Source organism: Mercenaria mercenaria, chromosome 9, assembly GCF_021730395.1.
Source record: "Mercenaria mercenaria strain notata chromosome 9, MADL_Memer_1, whole genome shotgun sequence".
NCBI lineage: Eukaryota > Metazoa > Mollusca > Bivalvia > Venerida > Veneridae > Mercenaria > Mercenaria mercenaria.
Window position 1 is genome coordinate 47,901,939 of NC_069369.1, and position 21,632 is coordinate 47,923,570.

A 21,632-nucleotide genomic window follows, 5' to 3' on the forward strand; every position below is an offset into this window, starting at 1 on the left:
GCGCCGAATGAGACTAAAATAATTTTGGTATTACATCATATTTACGTTAAAATACAAATATGAGGAAAAAAATAACATTTAATATGTATTCCGCTATTATGTCAAGTCTCAACAATATAAGACTAGTAATCTTACCTTTAAACGTTGAAATCCACGACTTAATATTCTCAATATCTGTTTTAGCCAAAACACGTTTGTGCCAACACAAAATGGTGTATTACATATCCCGGCACAACCAGTTTTCAACCGCTTAACAAGTTTTCTGTGCAGTTTTGTACAAATGCAAGTCCAAATCTTTGGTTTATTGTCTAACACTTTCTATCAGCATAAGTGCTGTAAAAGCATACCATTTAAGTTTCAAGTTTCTAACTGATCGAATCCCTGGCAGGATGATTTTGAAAGCCATCAGTAGGAAGTCATGCTGAAAACTTACAACCTAAATTCGACCACAGGTTATATTTTCCTTCCAGCAAAATGAAACAGCACTAACTTTTACTGTAGTTTCATTACAACATGGCAAACATAATACACCCAAAATTCAAGTCTGGCAACAACCAATTAAACCAACATGGCAGATCAATATACTGTAGATACACTTGCCTAAATTGGCACCTTAATTACAGGGGGTAGGGTAAAGTAAATGGCAGCCAGAAGTTAGTGCATTATTTAAAGAACTTTATCATGTGCTCAATTACTCAAGAGAACCAGGGTGTCACACCTGCTACATTGATAGCTGTCACATATGACAATGTATTATAAGATTGCTAAGCTTTTGACACTCCAAATATTTCAAATTGCTTAGAAAATGAAAAAAAAAATGTTGCAAGGACAGTCATCATGATTGCATTGTCAAAATAATTTAATAATATGATGCTTCACAATTCTGGCAGTAAGCATGTGTTAAGCAATAAACATTTAGTGCAAAAGATATATAAATACTGATATTGGCTTAAGCTAGAATAGGTAGTAGACAAGGAAAGATGCAGGTTTTTTAGTAATAAGATAAACTTCATGAAAACATAGTACTGCTACATAAATGGAATTTATATAATTTTCTAAGTACCAAAACTGAAGGCGAATAGGTTCCTAACATGTTCTGTCTCTGCTGTAAACAGTGAAACAATCACAACTGATAAATATGGCTTGTAAAGATTTTTATCATACAAAGTCCTAGGCGGTTGAAAATAGGTTGTGTGGGGATATATCTTTATTAATTTTAAACTTCTTTGCTAAAATCCTCCTAATATTTTGAAAGAGTTTTTAAATCTCAGAATAGATAAACAAAAATATTTTTTAAATTAGTTTTAATGAGTACGGAAATATATAGGTCACTAGAAGGAATATAATATTTTGCCCGTTATTAATTATTAGCCAGGGTTTACAACTAGCGGTGAACCCCATTCCCAACCCTGAATCCAACAGTTTAAGAGTATTTATAGAGTATTACAAACATCTTTTTATCTGTAGTAAAAGTAACGACTACGTATAAGAATAAGCGTAGCATGTGGTTTAAACATCTAGTTTATTCACTGTAAAATATGACGCAACCACTGAAATGTTCGTTTATTAGCATTTTCTTCTTGCATTAATGCAAATGTGTTATAACTAGATCCACCCTCTGGCATGCACAATATAAATGAAGTTTTGTACGGAATACGGCTAAAATGGCTGCATAATTGCAACATAGAAAAAAAGAAGAAAAATTGCAATACGAACAGACACGTTCACAGACTGCAACCTTTCTAAAGCGAAACACATATGAATGTATATAATAATGAAATATAGTACACCGATATGCATAGGCAAAGTAAAACAAATAACAAGGGCAAATACAGATTGGGAGCCTTTTATCGGTCGATGGTAAAGAGTGACACAAAACCTCACTCATATTTGCCAGTATGTTTCAAAATTACATGACAGGTTAATAAGTCTTAGAGTATCCATCCTCAGAGATATGCTCGTGTAAATAATATATACCAAGAGATAAACTAATGAACAAAATGCTTTTATGCATGTACGAATTGGTAAAGTTTTTTTTTTAATTTACAAAATGACTGTTACACTACATTTGAATTTCTTTAATTAATTAATGCAATTTACCCTTCCGATTTAATACCATAATTAATTTCTCCCCTATGGTACTAAATACCCCAGTTGCGCGTTCATGGATGCTACGCTGGTATATATCCCTCTTTTGCAAACTTCAAGAGTCTCAAGGCCTCTACTCCTCTCATTCTAAAGTCATCCTTTAACATACTTCCAGTAAGACCAACTAGTATTGCTCCGTCAATCATATCATTCCTGAACGTTTCTGAATATTGATCCAGTTTCAGTACTTTGAGATATTCACACACTTCGTTTATTGATAGTTTTTCTACATTGATAACCTCTTTACTTTTTCTACTGCTATCATTAATTATATTCACTTGATCTGATGGAGTTGCGTTCAGTTTTTCTCGCGAATGTTGATGCTGTGTTTGTATTGTTGGTGAAACAGATGATATTGGAAGATCGTTGGTGTATTTTGGATTCTTCATGTCGTGCTGCCTTGCAACAGTTTGATGCGAAGAAATTGGTTGTCTTTCTGGGATGACTTGTCTGTGCCTAGTGGCGAATTGCCTTCTTTCCTCGACAGATGGTCTTGCCTCAGAGCCATTCGTTTCTTCTTGGTAGTAATCAGGTACTGGCGATGCTCTACAAGGGATCGCAGGAATTGCATTTACCACCAGATCAGACTTCGATGGCGATATTGGCGTTATGTACATACTTGCAGTTGTCTGGGTACTATGACAGGTTCCTGCGGCTTTGTTGTGTAACGGTTGTTTCGGTTCTGTTGGTATAGGTGTTAATGGTCTTGGTTGTCTGTAGTTTTGTTCCGCCCTGTTTTGCTGTGTAGGAACTTGAAGACTGGGACGCTGTTTTACGTGCTGGCCTTGAACTAAGCTTATTATACTTGAGTAGCTCTTAGGTTGTACATAAGAAATCTTCGTATCAGAATGAATAGCATAAGGATCATACTCCGCTATATCTGTAAACATGAAGATATCAGAGTTAGAAAAATGGATGATGTTAACATACAGTCGAAATGCCAGTAGGAAGCTGATGATTTAATAATGTTTATCATTAGGGCTGAGTAAACATTCAATGCGTTTTAGAACTGTTGATTACAACCAGTTACAAATTTACAAGAACATTCTTTTCTAATCAGGTATTAATAGGTAATTTTTAATTTTCACCCCATCGCCCCTCCCCTCTCCCATTTCACACATATATTACAACACGATACTTCGTGTAATGAAATAAAAAAGAAAGCTGTCAAACAGGCTTACGAGTGGTGGTCGGCGGTACGACATACGTTAAATCCTGCCTGGGTAGCTTCTTCATTGTTTTAAAGCTTAAAGTCGCTGTTTGGTTTAAACAATATTTTATTAATCACAATTCATTTACAACATGTACATATATCAAAAAGGCATACATGATTGAGTAGGAAGCTGAAAGCTTATTTGAAACTCTCTCGTTTAAAAAGTCGCTGTTTGAAATGAATTATGATGATGCGACTTGGAACTCAAACAAAACAAACAAACTGAAATCAACAATACCACTCACTGGGATTTCCAAAGTACATGTCATATTCGATGCTTAAGCATTCGCGTTTTATATGGTCAACATAGAGTCTCCATCTTTCAAATGATAGCCCGATGATCCCAGTAACAATCGACAGTCTCAGCTCGGACAGATACAGTGGCATGTGTATCACTTCTCTACTTACTTCCCCTATAATACATTACAAACATTTTCCAAACTAGGAAAAAAAAAACGTTTGATTTATTATGTAGGTGTAGGTGTTTATATATTAAACTCTTTTCTTAACAAAACAAACATGCTCATTACGTGAGAGTGCAAACATTATAAAGTAAACGTTGTTTTTTAGAGAGATTCTACTTAAACTGTTCTCTTAAATATAACTCCCACAGGAGCACTGATACTATGTTGTTGTTTTTTAAATAAATTATTACATGGTTACAATTAATCGGCCATTTCGACCATATTAATCAGTCCAACCCTTGAGTTATTACATGTATAACAACACACATATCATTTGACAGTTTGGTAATGATCGGAGCAAAATGAGATTTTTTCACAGCTAAATGGTCAGTTAGAATGCTAATGCAGCCATATTTTACCGAAAAAGGTATTCATGATTTAGTTAGCATCATAATTTTAAACATGCACTAAATGTGAATTATCTAAAAATGATCATGAAATAAAAGCACTCTCGGGCTTATACTACAGATCTTGGATCTATTTTCGGGTCATCAAGACATTACAGATTTCTAATAATACAAATTTATATCTTATAACGTTGACTAGGCTTGAAATTTGCGAGACAATGGCTGCGTTGAGATGCTGATATTTTTTAGGAATTCTGTTCTTCTTAATTACTATTATCTTTTATATCGTATTTCAGTATAAAGCTTACCGTCTAGTATCGTGTTTCCCAGTAATTAAAACACGGTTGTGATGTAATCCTTTGTTAGTTTTGTCTACTATATAGGTTATTGTACCGACACCGTTCTATACACACGATTATTTTACTATACCTGTCCATTATTAACCTGTAACTGTCCATTCTTAAAATAATGGATACTTTAAGAATGGACAGGTACAGGTTAATAATGGACAGGTATAGTAACAACCATGTGCGTTGAGAGGTGTGAGTACATTAACCTAAGAAATTCGAAAGTTTCGAAATTTAAACTACAACGTTTTACAGAACTTGTAACTGCAATAAAAAAAACCTGAAGAGGAACGCATGACTTTAACCCAAATCGCCCCACAAATTATCAGTCAAATGAAAATCAAACAGTGTGCCAAAAGTAATTACAGAATGTTAGTTTAAATCTTCAACCGTTAGAAAGTAATAAAGTTCTCTTTGTGTACTCCTAAATCGCAATAGAAAAGTATCGCAGATATACACCTGGTATGGCATTTTCAGTCAAAAATAGATGAAAATAGGCAAAGTTATGTAAAAACAAGAGCTGTCGGAGGACAGCAACGCTCGACTATTCAACAGCCTTGTCAATTGAATGAATATTTAAGTCGAAAAGGGGGCATACTTTTGTAAAATTGCAAAAAGGGTTATTGAACCTGTACAATGCATATCAGCTCATGACAATGGACAAGTGTGCAGGTTTCAATCCATTCCCATTAGTGGGTACTGAGATACCAGCTTGCATGCAAAAAATTTAACCAACAACTGTTTAGTCGAAAAAATGGCATACTTTTGTAAAAATGCAAAGTAGAGTTATGGAACATGAGTAATGCATGTCAGATCATCACAATGAACAAGTGCGTGACGTTTCAATCCATTTCCATTAGTAGGTACTGAAATACCAGCTTACATATAAAACCTTTATAAAAAATTATACGAAATAGAGTTATGGAACCTGTGCAGTGTAAGTCAATTTATCACAGTAAATAAGTGTGTGAAGTTTCAATCCAATCCCACAAGTGGTTACTGAGATACCAGCTTACATACAAAAACTTAACCAAATCGGGACGCCGACGCGGACATCGACACAGGGATGAAATAAAAAAGTTGAAAACCACAGGTCGCCTAACACGACATAACCGAAAATGTTGCAGGCTCGGTCTGATTGAGCCTGTTCATGGACGGTAGTGGAAGTGCAAGCTACCGTCCACGCCCTCTAGCCCCGGGTTGAGCAGAACTCAACATTTACACATGTTATAAGTACCAGAATGTAATTTAGACATTCGCAGATGTATTCATACGACGGTGCACATGGAACCTTCAATGATGCACAGAGTGCAAATCCATGAAAAGTGGCGTATAGTCCCCAGATAAAATAATGGCTGTGCCCTAAACGAGAAAACAGTGGGCAGAATTAAACAAACTGGAGTCCAATAGCTCCAACTATTCTTTGAATAGTCGAGCTAAAACACATAATTTTCCTTTCTTTTTCAAATGCTGCAGACCTATCTTTCTCATGCAGTGTTCATGTAAAATTGGTTAAGGTATAGGTCCATGTTTCAGAGAAAAAAGTTCGAACGTTATCAAATCATAGAAAGAAAGCATTGTTTTACTTGAAAATTTAACAGCATATAGAACATTTATATTATTCTACAAAACCATTGTCAATTTACTGATATATGTATTGAATTCCAGAAGCCTTTAAAAACTCACCATTTTTTAAAAGCTGTTTCATGTCTTCGTTTTGATGCATTTGCAACATCGTGCGAGTGTTTAAACTTTACATAACTAGGTAAAACATCGTTTTTGACAATTGTTTACATTTTTTCTTTACAAATGGCATTCTTATTTAAAGGGGGACAACTCATTAAGAATAAAGAAAGTATCCAACTCCTGTGGGACAGAACAGTAAAACATGTATTGGACAGATAAGTTGTGTGTCAAGATGCTGTTCGTTCGTTAAAAATATCTGTTGTTCTGTGATATACTGCTAAACCTTAAATTTGTAACATAACTGACATTTGTTGCAGTCCTACCCAGAAATGTGCAATTTCACTTTTCTACTACAAAGACAAAAAACAACGTCAATTTCCCTAAAGTTTTACTGCACATTTCGGTATTACCAGAAAATTTGGCCGTAATGATCTTCATTGAACTTGAGTACAATTGTCTTGCAATAACGGTGCTATTTATTGTAACAACGAAATATTAACGACATATGAGTCATAACGAGTAAAGATCTCATGTGATACGGGTAATTTTTTTCTAATAAAATTGAAAGAATATCTCGTAATTACGAGATAAGAACGATTGTTTTCTAATAACGATATAAAATACATATACATACATTTTAGAATGTCTTCACCTGGACCCGTCATTTATTAAATTACTTGATTTATATAAAACTGCAAACTTAGCACGAACAAAGCATGGGCAACTATTAATACATACATCATAAGGCCAAGTTTAATTTTACTTTCTGTAAAGGCAATTCAAATCATTCATAAATATGACAAAACGAGATATGTTCGAAACTTTCCTAAGAATCAGCACTGAATATCATTAGTGTTTAAAAACTTTTAATTGCAATAAACATTTATATGCAATCTAATTTAAACTCCATTTGACTTGGTATTTTTATTTAGCACAGAGACACAAATCAATGATTTGTCTTTGCCTCAAAGAGGACAATATTAGAGACATTATATAATATCACGACAATCTTGATTTTTTCGCGAGGACCGTGTTTTAAGTCAGAGAAAAGCCTCAAACTATCCATTATGTGAAAGAATGGACAATCTCGGCGCGTTGCGCCTCGATTTGTCCATTCTTTCACATAATGGACAGTTTTCGGCTTTTCTCCTTTACATAAACTTCATCAAATCGTTTTGTTAACTCTATTGGTGGAATATGGTTTGTATTCATACTCCTGTTGCCCACAGTGAGAACACGATCTTTAGGAAACTCTACCAATGTTGGAAGTGGGTGGTTTTGAAGTATCTTGTAAAGTTGATCTTCTTTTGCGACTTTGTACAGGCAAATAATGTATATTTAATTTCTTAGTAATCGCATACTTTATTTTTAAATATTTGTGCTACAAGCCTAAGGAAATGCCTGCTTACAAACCTTCAAACCTTATAATTATTAAACTTGATTAGATCAGTAGTTTCACAGCAGTTCTGCACGTTTGATTTATTAACCGGAAGTGACGGAGTAACGTCATTTATCCCAAAAACCTAGAATAATGTCCGGTAGCCGGCCGTTATGTTATTTCCGGTGCAGTCACCGCTTCTGCCTTGCTTAAGGTAAATTTTGACAATAGATAGGTTTGCATGGAAAGCGAGTCAAAATGTTAACATAGAATAAGCAGCAATGTAAGGACTCTGAATGATAGGTGGTGAATTGTGAAAAATTAAGCACTTGGATCGTATCTTATTAAGGCATATGTCAATGATATTTTAATCTACAACTAAGAAAGGTTTCATGAAAAAATACAATGTGGAACTTCTATACACGAAAATGCCATCGAAAGCGCAATTTTCCATAAATACCATTGTGAAAGCTGACCGGTGGACCGAAATTTTCCAATTCCAATATACAATTAAGTATACGATCCTATCTTTTTTATAGGCTGTATTTCTTTTTGGGTAAAACGATGTTTTGGAAAAAATATGGTTTAATACAATTCTACATTGTAGAATTTTTTTTTTTGTTTCAAACGTGCTGAACTATCTTAAATGTTGATACGTTTGCAAACATTAAACAGCTGGGGATAAATATTTTGTTTTCTTGTGTTTAAATGGTTGATACCTTTGTTTATAAGCTTTGTGAATGCAATAGTAACTATAACACAGCGTCAGTTACTTAAATGATCTACAGCTGTGTCAACTTATTACTATACCCAGGTAACATTTCGGAATATCAAAAATTATTAGCACGACCATTTTCTTAGAGCGATAACATCAAAGCGACAAAAGCTAAAGTTATTGCTACAATAGTGATACAATAGAACGGCATCTATAATCTTTTTTTTTAAATGTAACGAATGTAAATACAGCATTAAGGCCAGTCAAAAATGTTAGATATTTTATGACCTCTACTGATCGATTATTCGAATTCATGCCTCTAGTGGGGTGAGCCAGGCAGTAAACATAATACGAAAGATATACATGTATCTATTATTCTTTATCATCTTAGTGAATGAAACGTCAGCTAGTATTTGATTCTGTTTTCATTTTTCATAATATTATGACTGATCACACAACCCGTGTGTCCAAATAATTTTGTACCAGAAAACTGTATTTTTGTACAAAGCAAAGCATTCTGAATATTTTTAATAGTTTGATCGCTTGTGCCTAGCAGATGCTTCAGACAGAGCAATATTACGAGATGTTATGGAGTTAAAGTAAATCATTTCATCGCCATGAAGATTCCATTGACAGACAGTGTCTGAGAAAGAGGTCCATTTATTTTCTATTCCGCACAAAATATTGCTTCACTGAGCCGGTATGTGGATTTCCAATTCCGATTATTGGACTGTGTAGTGTATCCACATGTGTGAAACTATGTTCGAATAGTAATACTTTACAAATGAATTCAATTCAAGTCAATCCAGACTGCTTCGAATGTATGAAACACTACAATTTCAAATGAAATAATGAATTTACACATATTGTGAATCATACGATTCTTGTTTTATAGTTAAGAATGCAACCAAATTTTATAGAATACAGACATGCAGCTTCTGCTGTACATTTACAGCTTCGCAAATCCTACTATGGGCGAAAAATATGTAAGTATCGTTTACAATTATCATCGAAACCAAACATATGATATTGTGCTGCCTCGACGCCTTATACAAGTTCAGTTAATTATTATAAAAGATATGATATATACTTTTATGTTGTATGTCTTTTGTAAAAACAATCAATTTTAAAATTTACCTTTTCTCGTAGTTATTACTAGAAATTACTGTGCATTTACAATTAAAGTGCATTTAGATAAATGTTTAGTTAATAATCAATCCAGTTTTTACTTTAGCTTGATAAACATGCTTTCAGTTCATGTACTAACCTGTCATTTAGCTTAAACTGTAGACTGGTGATATATATATAATGTAATTCTAGTTAATAATCTTCAGTGTAAATATTTACCTTCTCCCCTTTTAATAGTACACAGCTTTTCCGTGTACTCCTCCGGAATACTCATACGTTTTGCCTGACCACCAATGGTGAAGATCCCTACAACACGGCTCTGTCTTGAAATGGCACAGAGTACCATAACCTAAGAAAATACACAACAACAGTTGTCAGAAAAGACAACTCGCAGGACTTTTTCAATAGAAAATATGAAGGAAGTCTTTTTTGAAAAGTATTTGCAAAAAAGGGGAAAAAATGTGTTTCTATGGTTTTAAATGATTCGTATACATAAACAATGAAGAATAATAAAAGATTTTTCGTAATTTATTAAAATTTACATAAAATAGTTACCGGTAAAATTGTGGTATAGTAACTTGTGTAATTTGCAAAACATATGGGTCTTGCGACACCTGATGTGGGTTATGATGAGGTACAATAGGGTGATATAGTCTGTGGCTATCTAGTCTGTTTTCTAAACAATTATTTTGGTTATATAACAACTGACCCATTCAACGGTGTGTATGTGAAAGTTGCTGCAAACATTCCTCAAAGACATTTATAAACTGTCATGGTATAGGAGCATTGGAACGGTATTCCAAGGCCCCGGGTTCGAGTCCCGGTCTGGCTGCACATTTTTCTCACCCTGTGACAAAACCGCTAACTTTACCGACCACATTCTGAAGTCTTTAAAACAGAATTATGCTATTCCTATTCAATGCATGATGCTTGTATTGTTCAATAACTGAAATGTTTAATTTTGCTGCATTGTCATTTCTTTACAAGAATAAGGATCACCAGTTTGATTGCCCGTCTTCAATTCATATTTCGCACAAACTTAGCAATAAAAGTAACCTGTTCCCGATCGAATGTATCCTCAATAATATCACCATGGAAACCCTGTGTCACCATTACAACAAGAGGCAGTTTGTGTTGAAACAAATCATAGAATTTTGCAACACTGTAACTCGATGTTTCTGTGATAAACTGCATGCCCCCGCTACTGTATCTACGTGACTGTAAATAACATTCAAAGGATAAAACGGCAAATATTTTTCAATACAATATTATTGATTTATTTGCTATAGATTAAAACAATATAATTATATTATTTTTTAAGATATTAACATTTAGGTAATTGATTGCAGGTCAAAATTACAATGTATTAATAATTAAATATGCAATACATGTACATAGGGTGCTCCGTAAGGGCCAGCGTACGCTCTCAATATAAACGCGAAGCTACGATGGTAAAACATCGTGCTTTACAACCGTAGCTTCGTGGATTGCCATCGTTCCTTCACACTTTACGCTTATCATAACTCTTCGTAACTGCGAATAAATATTGGCGAAGCTACGATGCCATCGTGCTTTTGCATTTGCGTCTATAAGAAGACACGTGACAGTATGTTGGCAATGTGAAGCTACGAAGGTGAAGAGCGAATTTTTTGTAATCATAGGTTCGCGCTTCGCGTTCATATAGGGAACGCAGCAGTCTTTACGGAACACCTTACATAATGTCAAATTTAAAAAATCTCACTTTCTTTCACGATATAAGAATTTTAAGTAAAATCCGCACATACCTTCAAGTAAGAGGAAAAAATTCTTTTTTAATGGTAAGATTCATTGAAACATCCTAAAACATGTAAAATTCAGTACAACAACACCAAAATATCGTTGATTAAGATAAACACAAACTGTCTTTCATACTTTCTTATTAAATTTTTACGAGTATGAATAAACTGTTATCTGCGAAAATCATTCACATTTCATGACCCCAAATATTTACTTACGTAGATATCTGAACAAGTAAAATATTCATTTAAGATAACACTTTTATAAATGTAAAAAACTGTATCTCTTTGTTTTTCTTACACTCAATTAGGAAACATCTCTTTAGTGAATGCGACGCTATAAACTGAGTAGCAACACAGGGCTCGCTAATCCGGTGTTAGGATGCGTGATTGGTGTCGCACTTTTCATTACCTCTCATGAACTGACTCAGTCATACCGAGTCTGCTATTATTTTGCTTGGTTGCAGTCTAGGTTTCCAAGGATGTTTCTAACAGATGTTACTATTATCTACTAAATGGAGTATGATTTGCAAGCCAGCGTGATGTAGTAACAACCGAGTATTGACTGGTGATGCTGGAGCAATTACAATTTTGAGTTAGACACAATGAGCAACAACAGACTGACCAAACGTGTTTCTAATTTGACAGAAAAGTTATTTTTTGTTGTGTTTAATGTATCGCCTACACAATTATAGGTCATTTTGCAAACTTTTAGCTTTTGACGGTAGAGGAAGACCCCAGACCTTTCAAGGCATTATTACAGGCAAAGGTAGGAAGCTGGGAAGAACTGCCGACCTTCCGTTAGCCGGCTGGATGGCTTCCTCACAATGACAAATTCTACAATGCCAGCGATATTTTGAACCCATCGCAATGAGGGGCAAGCGATTTGAAGTCAGCGACTTCGTATGTCCTCCTTGGCAGAATAGACTGTCGGATAATCTTAAAACAACTTATAAAGGCTAAGGATAAAAGAAGAAAAACCATTACCGCATTATCTCAGCGGTACCAAACTTGAGAGTTCATTTAAACTATACTGTCAGTGAGACGACATTTTACATAACCTACTTGCTCTATAGTAAATATATGTTAAGGCACGTGGTGTCTTCTTCGATAATGTCTTGTAGGCATTAGCTCACCCGCCCGCTTAGCTCAGTAGGTAAGAGCGTTGATCTAACGATCGCGGGGTCGTGAGTTCGATCCTCGGGCAGGGCGTATGTTCTCCGTGACTATTTGATAAACGACATTGTGTTTGAAATCATTAGTCCTCCACCTCTGATTCATGTGGGGAAGTTGGCAGTTACTTGCGGAGAACAGGTTTGTACTGGTACAGTATCCAGGAACACTGGTTAGGTTAACTGCCCCCCCGTTACATGACTGAAATACTATTGAAAAACGGCGTTAAACCCAAACCAAACAAACAAACAAACAATCATTCAGGACGTTCTACATACTGTGACGTATTTCATTCACATTGACCTGATAATCAAACCAACTTTCTTATAATAGTTTACATCATGTCTACCAATATTGGCATATAGCATGCCTTTATTAATTATCAAATTAAACTACCTAAGGTAAATAGCTGCGTACATTTTGGAGGAAAATGTTAGTTTAAGTCAAGTTTCACGTCAAATTAAAAAAAACAACAAATAATCAAATAGAAAGTACTGGTATATTTGTCTTAGTGGGTATTCCTACTTACAAATGAACATCCCGTTGGTCAGTTTACATCATCAGTATATCTATCCAGATACTATCCAATTTCAAAAAATAAAACTCAACATTGTAAAGAATTTTTTATTCATCTAGAATGTTATTATTGTCTAAATTACCGACTGCACAGAGTGTTTAAGCCGCTTTTTTGCCTAAAAGAAATTTGTTTAAACGCTTTATATCTCCATTCCGTCGAATAAACTTTGTTTTCTTTATATGCTATTCATAGGAATGCGGTAATCTTCAGGAAAAAAAACCGTTACAATATTAAGTAAATGACACTTCTTGCGTTATTCTTGTAAAAGACAATATAGCTTTATTATGTTCCTCTTTCCGACGTGTATTTGGTGATGTCACAACACTTACGTAAGATATATCGGTAAAGCTCAAATATCGGACAGATATACTAAAAAAAGTGTTGTTACAATGCATTAAAACACAAATGCTGACATGAAAATCGAATTTTACCACAAAAAATAGTGGCCTAAGCGACAATCTCATCTTCCGAAACACGTTTATTTCAAATTCTGTTACACTCCCTGTCAGAAAAAAAAGAGTATTGCTTAAATAAAGACAGATAAAAGTACTAAATAATCTGGTTGACTCTTTGTAAAATGATTCCAAAATAGTGCTTTTCAGCGGAGAATACTATTACCAAAAATTACGATCTTCATAAGAATTTTGCTCAAAATTAGAACAAAGTGATTAGATTTAAACTGGCGATATTTGATTTAATAACACCGGTTGACAGTAAGAACTAAGTTAATTCTCATGTGTTTCCATTAACTTTCTTATTAGAATTATAAACCCGTACGTGATAATCACTTATCGAAATCTTGAATCCCAGTTTAAATATAGATTTAAAATTCAAAGTGTTGAAAGCAAGGCTCTGGTTGGTGAACGTGAGTCTCAATAGCTTGTCCTCACATCAAACTTATCTACTAATACATAGAAAAGATAAATTTAAATTCCGTTGATGTTTCTATCACTTAGATAACAATAAATAAGATATTTATCTTCTGTCATATATTTACAACCATATCTAACTCACCAAGGGCGTAAATTGAATATTTATCTTTTTAAACATTTACTTGTTGTCCTTTTAGCAAATCAAATGGTTATGGTTATGTTCTACATGTTTTGGATTTTTCACGTTACATAATAATTATTAATTTAAATATGCAATTAATTTTCAGAAATGTTGTCATGATATTAGATTTATCAATAAACACACAACTTACTCTTTTATGCGATGTGATATTTGATTATACATTTGTTCTTAGACTAGATATTACATTGTAACGGATAATACCGCGTTTAGCCATTACTCCAAGTTAACAATATGAATAGCTACTATAAAAGTTATTAATATATATCAATCTTTACATAGTTCATCATAATTATCCCCCTTGATACTGAAGTCTGCTAAATACTGTTTGCAGAAAATAAATGTTTATTTTTATATATTGTTTCGATTGCTTTTCTAAATTCAATAATTCAAATTCCTCATACAACTTTTAATTCCCCAACAGATCTTTTGGAGTTTTCGTATAAAAGAATGATTATCTACCGCATCTGACATTGTATTCCTGGTAATACTACTATATGTTATACCGGTGCATTATTTTAGCTTTATCTATTTATCAAAGGTTTGTATGTACAGTGACAGAGAGTTATACCCTCACATATTAGGCCTAAACATTCATGGCGGTCGTCATTAAATCAAAAGAAATTCTCTCCTAAAAAACTTTGACACGATTTCATCAAACAGGATATATCGCATAAATATCTGAAAAAATGTGTGGGCTACGGGGTCACTCCAAGCTGTAAGCCTAGGTCAAAATTTAGTTATGAATCAAAAGGACTGGTATATTTCTGTAGTTTTAAGCTTTATTATCAAGTTTGATTTATCTGTTTCACATGTATTTAAATATAATATCAAAAACGATACAGGGGCCCGTTTCACCAAAAGTTTCAAGTTTTATCCTAAGACCTCTCCTAGGAATGGACATTAAAGACACATTTTTTCATTGAATATTAACTAGTATCTCATTAAAGAGGTGACATTAATTCACTTGTATGACAGATCTACCATATTTTTCTTCTGCTCAGATTCTAGGAATAGACGAATAGTTAAAGGAAGCTACTTAAAATGATGTTCGTGAAACACCTTACTAAGTCTTGTAAGTTCTAACTTTGTCCGAAGTAGGCTTCGTGAAACAGGCCCTAGTCCTATAAGCAGTTTAGGGAATACAATTTTATAAAGAGCTATGCGTCAGTTTAAATGACTTTACAGAATCATATTTGGCACGAAAAATATTACCTCGTCGGGAAACTATCTATCAGAAGATAATGAAGGAAATGTGTGATTTCTCCGTTTGCTGCGCTTCAATTATAAAATCTATGTATAGTTTTTTTTCTTTTTTAGTTGACACATTTTAATGCTTCAAAGTATAAAACGTAATTGAAAATGCTTGTTCGGTTTTCAGATGTTAATAATTGCACTGTCGTGATAGACCGATACGTTGAATCAAAATAAAATCTCACATCCATTATACGATAATTGTTTAATGTTAGAATTAAGCCTTGCGTAGGACATAATTCCACACAACTGAATGGTTAGATAAATTACATGAAAGCACTGATAAGTCTGAGCTAGATTGATGTTAAATATTCGCTATTTTATGTTGTTGCTTTCAACAAGAGAGTAATATTCAACACACATACTCAATATCTGACTGGTTAACAAATCAAGTCAAGTCGAAGATTTTATTGTCATAAACATAAATAATACTCATCGCCTTATAAATCAATGTGACGTTCAACATGATATGGTGTAGTTCACACAAAAGCATGATACATGGTAAGTATAGTTAATTTCATGTAGTATACATATACAACATACAGTTCTTGAAGTCATAACTTATTTCATTAGATACAGTCTACAATGACTTAAGCTTAACTGCTGAATATATGAGTTAGAAAATAAATTAAACTTAAAAACAAAGGAAATTTCAATCCATTTTTCTATAAGATACTTCGTGCAGACATGTATACAAATTAAAGTGTTAACACACGCCTAAACATTCAAAAATGTATATTTTTGAAACTTTCCACTATGTTCGAAGCCTTATTTCTAAATCTATCTTATTGTGTAATGACTTTGTAGGTTTAAAAGTCTAGTTTTTTTACTGTACAAGAAGTGATAAAATTACGAATATATGCGAATTCCCGACCTTCCGTACTGTTTACATTTTTAAACTTACATAAACAAATGTTTATAGCACGTTTCGGAACGTTTGTTTCTAGAAAGCTTTTCGTCATTTATCCGATTAATCAAATTGAAAAACCATTATCCAGTCTCTACGGAAACGTTAAACGTGCAACGAATAAAACAAGCAATGCGTTAGATGTATCTGTGTTGTAAAACGTTTTCCAGAAGCTGTCAAGAACACGACTTTATACTTTTGCTCAACTAAGAACAGCACGATGCTGTTTAGTAAGAGTTGAATATATCTTTAATGTATAAATTGTGGTAAAGCATTACTAGAACTTAAGAATTAAGAACAAGTTAAAATAGCTTTATTGTACCAACTTTCTTCTTTACGAAAAATAACAACAACAACATGCTGTTTTACCTTTTAAGGCAAACGTAATTCAAATAAAGTCAGATTTATATCATTTGTTTTTAGATGACACGTCTGCGTAGTTTCATGATTAAAAACTTCGCTAAAACGACCTAAGTTCCAGAGGTAGGATATTATCTGTAACTGGCACATACATTTTTATCTACTACCATACTTTATTTTTATTAGTGTCACCACCGTCTTATCAAGATAAAAAGATCAAACCATTTGGCGAATTAATCTTCAAAATTACCAGTATTTCAATATTATAAGCCTGCTTTGTCTTGCTCCGCCTTTGCAAATTCCAAAAAGCTAATACAGCAGACAGCTACCTTGTTTATACACAATTTGAAATTAAAATTGAAAAGATACAGTATTAGTGCACAAGATGTTGGCAATTTCTTTGATAACTAGAAGTACTTCATTATGCACCAGCAGATCTTTGAAAAAGTAATTAAAAAAAAAAGACAACCAGCATATTTACAAGATCAAAATCCTTTCCTAAAGCAATGTTGAAGAAGTTAGAGTTTAAAGGCAGCGACCTTACATGTACTATTATAGTAATGCATAGCTTGGAAAGTGTGACAGTAACTTAGATAATTTTATCTATATTAAATGATATTCTTAAAACGATACCAGTGATTGCGAGCACCCGTCAGTTCATAAATATGTGTGACATATTTCTTGTACACTTATTTGCTCTCTGAAGTTTATACAGGTATAAATACAGATATAAATACAGATGTCTGGACTAAGCTCTGAATGAGAACATTGCAGGGGTTGTCAATATGTTGTCATCACAAATTGTTTTGCAGACTTCAGAGGTTGAAATATCAGCTTAAATTTTGCAGCCTTTGTCAAGCAAAGAATATATTGAAAAGCAACACTAATATGTTTTTCAGTTTAAAATCTATCATGTTTTGAAGTTAATTCATTTTATTTGTTTTGTCACACTTTACAATGAAGACCACCTTTCCAGAAAGTATTTAAAACATAACTTAAAACATAACTGCCAAGCCGTAATGCATATATGATTATGTTTAAGCAGGAGATCGGTACAGAAACCCCACCAAAAATAATTAAGTAGGTATAATGTGTTTATCAAATTGCTTAAAAGCAATCGTTGTACCTACTTGAAAACGAAATAAGAGTTTATTTGAAATTTGTTCTGTTTTCATACTATAAGATGCTAATTTATTTTTCATGAAATGTATACACGTATACTAAAATGAATGTTTATTCACATGCTTATGGCCCACTTTTTGAGTAAAATATGGGCATATATCATATAAATTATAAAGTTGCCTATTATGTTGAAAGAGAAATTCATCTCCATGATGCTACAAAGTAATATGTATGACGATTTCAAATTAATTCTATAAAATGTCATGCATACGTTGTTGTATTTCATTATATTAAACTACAGATTTCGTAAGTTCAATAAATCTGTCAAAATATATGCAGTAGGACGTATTGTACTGTGCATTCACAAAATGTTACTGTTACAGTAATGAAAACATTAATTTAATCAGGAATGTTTCATTCACTCTCAACAAAATGATCTTGAATAAACTAATTTCATTTATTCCCTTTCAGAGTTTAGATTGAAACATATAATTCAGTAATACATTTTTTTGTTTTCTTTCTTTTTGTCAGGATAGATAACATGTCGGTTGATATTAAGTGTCTCCAGCAGCTTCATATGTCATCTCCGAGACTATAGTTCTTGTCAGCTGAAAGATAGAAACCGTATAAAACATATTTTCTTCATTTCAGTGCTGCGCCTTTCCACCGCGATTAGACTTTAAAATTATTTTTGAACAATAATGATATAATTATACTGACGACGAAAAAGACACTGCACATTTATGTTTACTATGTTTTTGACTAGTCGAAATAGTTAAGTGGAACGCTCCAATATTATAAATATATGCATGCTTGCGTATAGATTACACTCTGCCTTACATTTTCTCCAAACTGACAGAATGGTGCTCCACAACTTTTTGCACATGCGAATCAAGCGACATTCTATACACATATAGTTTATCTATGACCAGTTTGCTGAACCTTTGTATAAAAAATCATTTTCTCACTTAACTTGATTCATTTACAAGATTTCTGGGCAGTATTCTGATTTTAGTCAGCATAATGGCGGCATCTCAAAAACAGATCTGGTCATCATTACTTTCATTCAAAATGCACAGCGTAATATTTAGATTACAAGATAAGTGGTGGTTCTTTTTCAACTTTTTCAGGATGCTGAAACTGGGTAACGCTATACCACATACTGTTCGGCTGACATAAAATCACCGTTGACCGCGCTTGAATGCAATCGAGCTCATATATATAGGTTATATGGCGCCAAACAGGACTGCAAATTTTGGTTTCACATCTCATTTACATCGAAATAAAAACAGGAGCTTTGGAAACGTTTGCAGAAGCCCACGCCCACGTGAATGTTTGTGACCGAGGTCTAAGGTCGAGGTCGCAAACATATATTCCAAGGGCTTCTGTAGACGTAAATACACAAAGCATCATGTATTACTGCTATTCTTGCATAAAACATTAAAGAAAACTAAACGTATTGTTTTCATATGTGTTGATTTTACGATTCCGATACAATTTTTATTTACCATTCTGTTGTTCTTGGAAATGGTCAACATGTTTTAAATATCCATAACCAGGGTCAACAATTCAGCCACTGTACCAAAAGCATGTATTAAAGGTCTTTAAATGATTTTTATTCTCGTTGTTATAAACATGACACTACCCATAGTTATACATTCGGACTATTTTGAGTACGAACACTTGTTTCGACTCTAGAAAGCATCTTAAAAAAATCCAAAAAAATCATGTATTAACAGCACGCCTTGCTAATACGCAATTTTTCTCCCGTTGTACATGGCTGATTGTGTGAGAAAAGTAGTGTTTATGCAAGGATACGTTGTACATTGCTGATTGAGTGAGAAAAGTAGTTTTATGCAAGGATATACATAAAATACAACAATAAAAAATATGGAATTGCCATAATCTAAACAGATGCATTATGCTCTCACGTGATATCGTTTCAAACCTTTGCATAAAAATAGAACAAGAGACAGACTTTTCTAGACGTTGTGTTACAAATACAGATACATCAAGCAAAAGAAATTTTCTTTATTGTATATCAAAGGCAAACATTTTGTACCATGAATCACGTAGCTCAGACTGCTTTTAATTTCCCAAGGGCATTTACCCTACAGGCAATGAAGACTTAAACTCACTCATTATAACAGCAACATTGTCTGGAGAAAAATTTTAAAGATATTATTGCAGTACTATCTACAGATTCCTTTACTTCACACTTTTTATCTCAATTATAGCCTTGTATCTTCTTTTCTTTTACTTTGAGATGGATATAGTTAAGAAATATACACCAGTCAACGATATTCCTAGGGACCGGGTTCATGTTTCAGCTGTACCATGTCGCACACTAGTAACATTAGTTATTATGCTTGTTTACATTTGTTTAAAAAAATAGTGCTATATTTTTATCTTCAAATTTGCATGACTTTCATGATCATACTTTCTTACAGAGCCTATAAATAAAGTAGACTGAATCTTTTTGCTATTATGTATCGTTATGCACCGTTTCAATTATGACATCATAGCGTCAAACGTCAAAGCGGTGGGCAGGAAAAATAAACAACACAAAACAGGCAAATAAAATCGAAAGAAAAATATCTCAAGCAGTAATTTTCCTCTTGAGTATCTTCTTTTTTCGTTCAGATGTTGCGTATTCCTTCGCATATGAACCTATTCAACAAGAAGTCATTATTCGGGATATATCATCTGAATGTATAAACCTTTTGAAATTGTTGTTTTATACATCGATAATAGTAATATATATTTTTGCAGAAGTATAAGTGAAATTATTGTGGCAACAATCTTTAATACGTTTACATATAAAAGAAAATTCAGAACTTATTTCTCTGAAGCAGTATTATTTCTGCAAATCCGTTCTGGTAACATTTCTTAAGATATTGACACATTTATACCGATATGAGCGAAATGGTTGAATACATGCCGAAGTTTTAAATGGCATGTCTTCTTATTAGAAAACATAGCAGTTTCTTATAAAGTAGAAAACATTAATCCATTTTTTTTCTTAAAACGCTATTAGAATACTTTTCATTCTGAATGACAATTTCTATTATTATTTGACATATGACATTATGTGAGTTTTGTTGATAACAACATAAGTGTGAGCTGAACAACTGATAAATTACCATTTTGAGAACATTACAATTTGATTTATTATTATTTAAGAACAGTTATCTCATCACATGTTCCATACAACTTTCACTTCAAATGTCAAACCAACTCATGTTGCATGAATGAATAATCATCATTACTTTAAGGTAATAAAGGTTAAGTAGAGAATGGAAAATGCTTCGAACATACATGTAACAAGACTGAAATGAACAACATCCCTACGTGGTGGTATACGACACCGAATATTGCACGTAAACATTCGATACATACTGTTTTATCCGCCTTTTCAGGATCAAGGTTTATTCTTGATTTCTCTGTAAAGATAATCACCAAAATTCATATTTCACATCATTCAACACAAATCTGAGGGTTGCAATAGGACCGTTTTAAATTTTTAAAATATCTTGATTATGTTTTATTTTATCGTGTGTCGATTTTGATTGGAATATTCTCACACCATTTTTTTTTTTAATTTTATTTTAAATTGTATTTCATTTATCTATGGTACGAAGACGAAAACGCGAAATCACCAAACTACGATAACGAAAACACGACAACACGATGACGAAAACACGATCATGCGATAGTACGATCGTACAGTCGCGTTTTCATCATCGTAATATCGTATGGTCGCGTTTTCGTTACCGTAGTATCGTGATTTCGCAATTTCATTACCGTACTATCACGTTATCACCATCGTACTTTCGCGTTACCACTATCATATTGTCGCGTTATCATCATCGTACTATCGCATTATCACCATCGTACTGTCACGCTATCACCATCGCATTGTTGCGTTATCAGCATCGTATTGTCGCGTCATCATCATCGTACTGTC

General features: G+C 33.4%; 2 protein-coding genes across 2 annotated transcripts; both read right to left on the bottom strand.

Annotated features, from left to right (window-relative positions):
• Positions 1–612: 612 nt before the first annotated feature.
• On the bottom strand, positions 613–4,504 carry LOC128559511 (uncharacterized). The gene is made up of 3 exons (XM_053551348.1): positions 4,481–4,504; positions 3,607–3,774; positions 613–3,028 (listed from the first exon to the last, which is right to left on the bottom strand). The coding sequence occupies exons 2-3, from the start codon at positions 3,746–3,748 to the stop codon at positions 2,172–2,174; spliced, it is 999 nt and encodes a 332-aa protein (XP_053407323.1). The 5' UTR covers positions 3,749–3,774; positions 4,481–4,504; the 3' UTR covers positions 613–2,171.
• Positions 4,505–6,733: 2,229 nt separating this feature from the next.
• On the bottom strand, positions 6,734–11,344 carry LOC123547941 (uncharacterized). Its single transcript, XM_053550543.1, has 5 exons — positions 11,211–11,344; positions 10,483–10,644; positions 9,646–9,775; positions 7,361–7,518; positions 6,734–6,757 (listed from the first exon to the last, which is right to left on the bottom strand). The coding sequence occupies exons 2-5, from the start codon at positions 10,618–10,620 to the stop codon at positions 6,734–6,736; spliced, it is 450 nt and encodes a 149-aa protein (XP_053406518.1). The 5' UTR covers positions 10,621–10,644; positions 11,211–11,344.
• Positions 11,345–21,632: the final 10,288 nt, after the last annotated feature.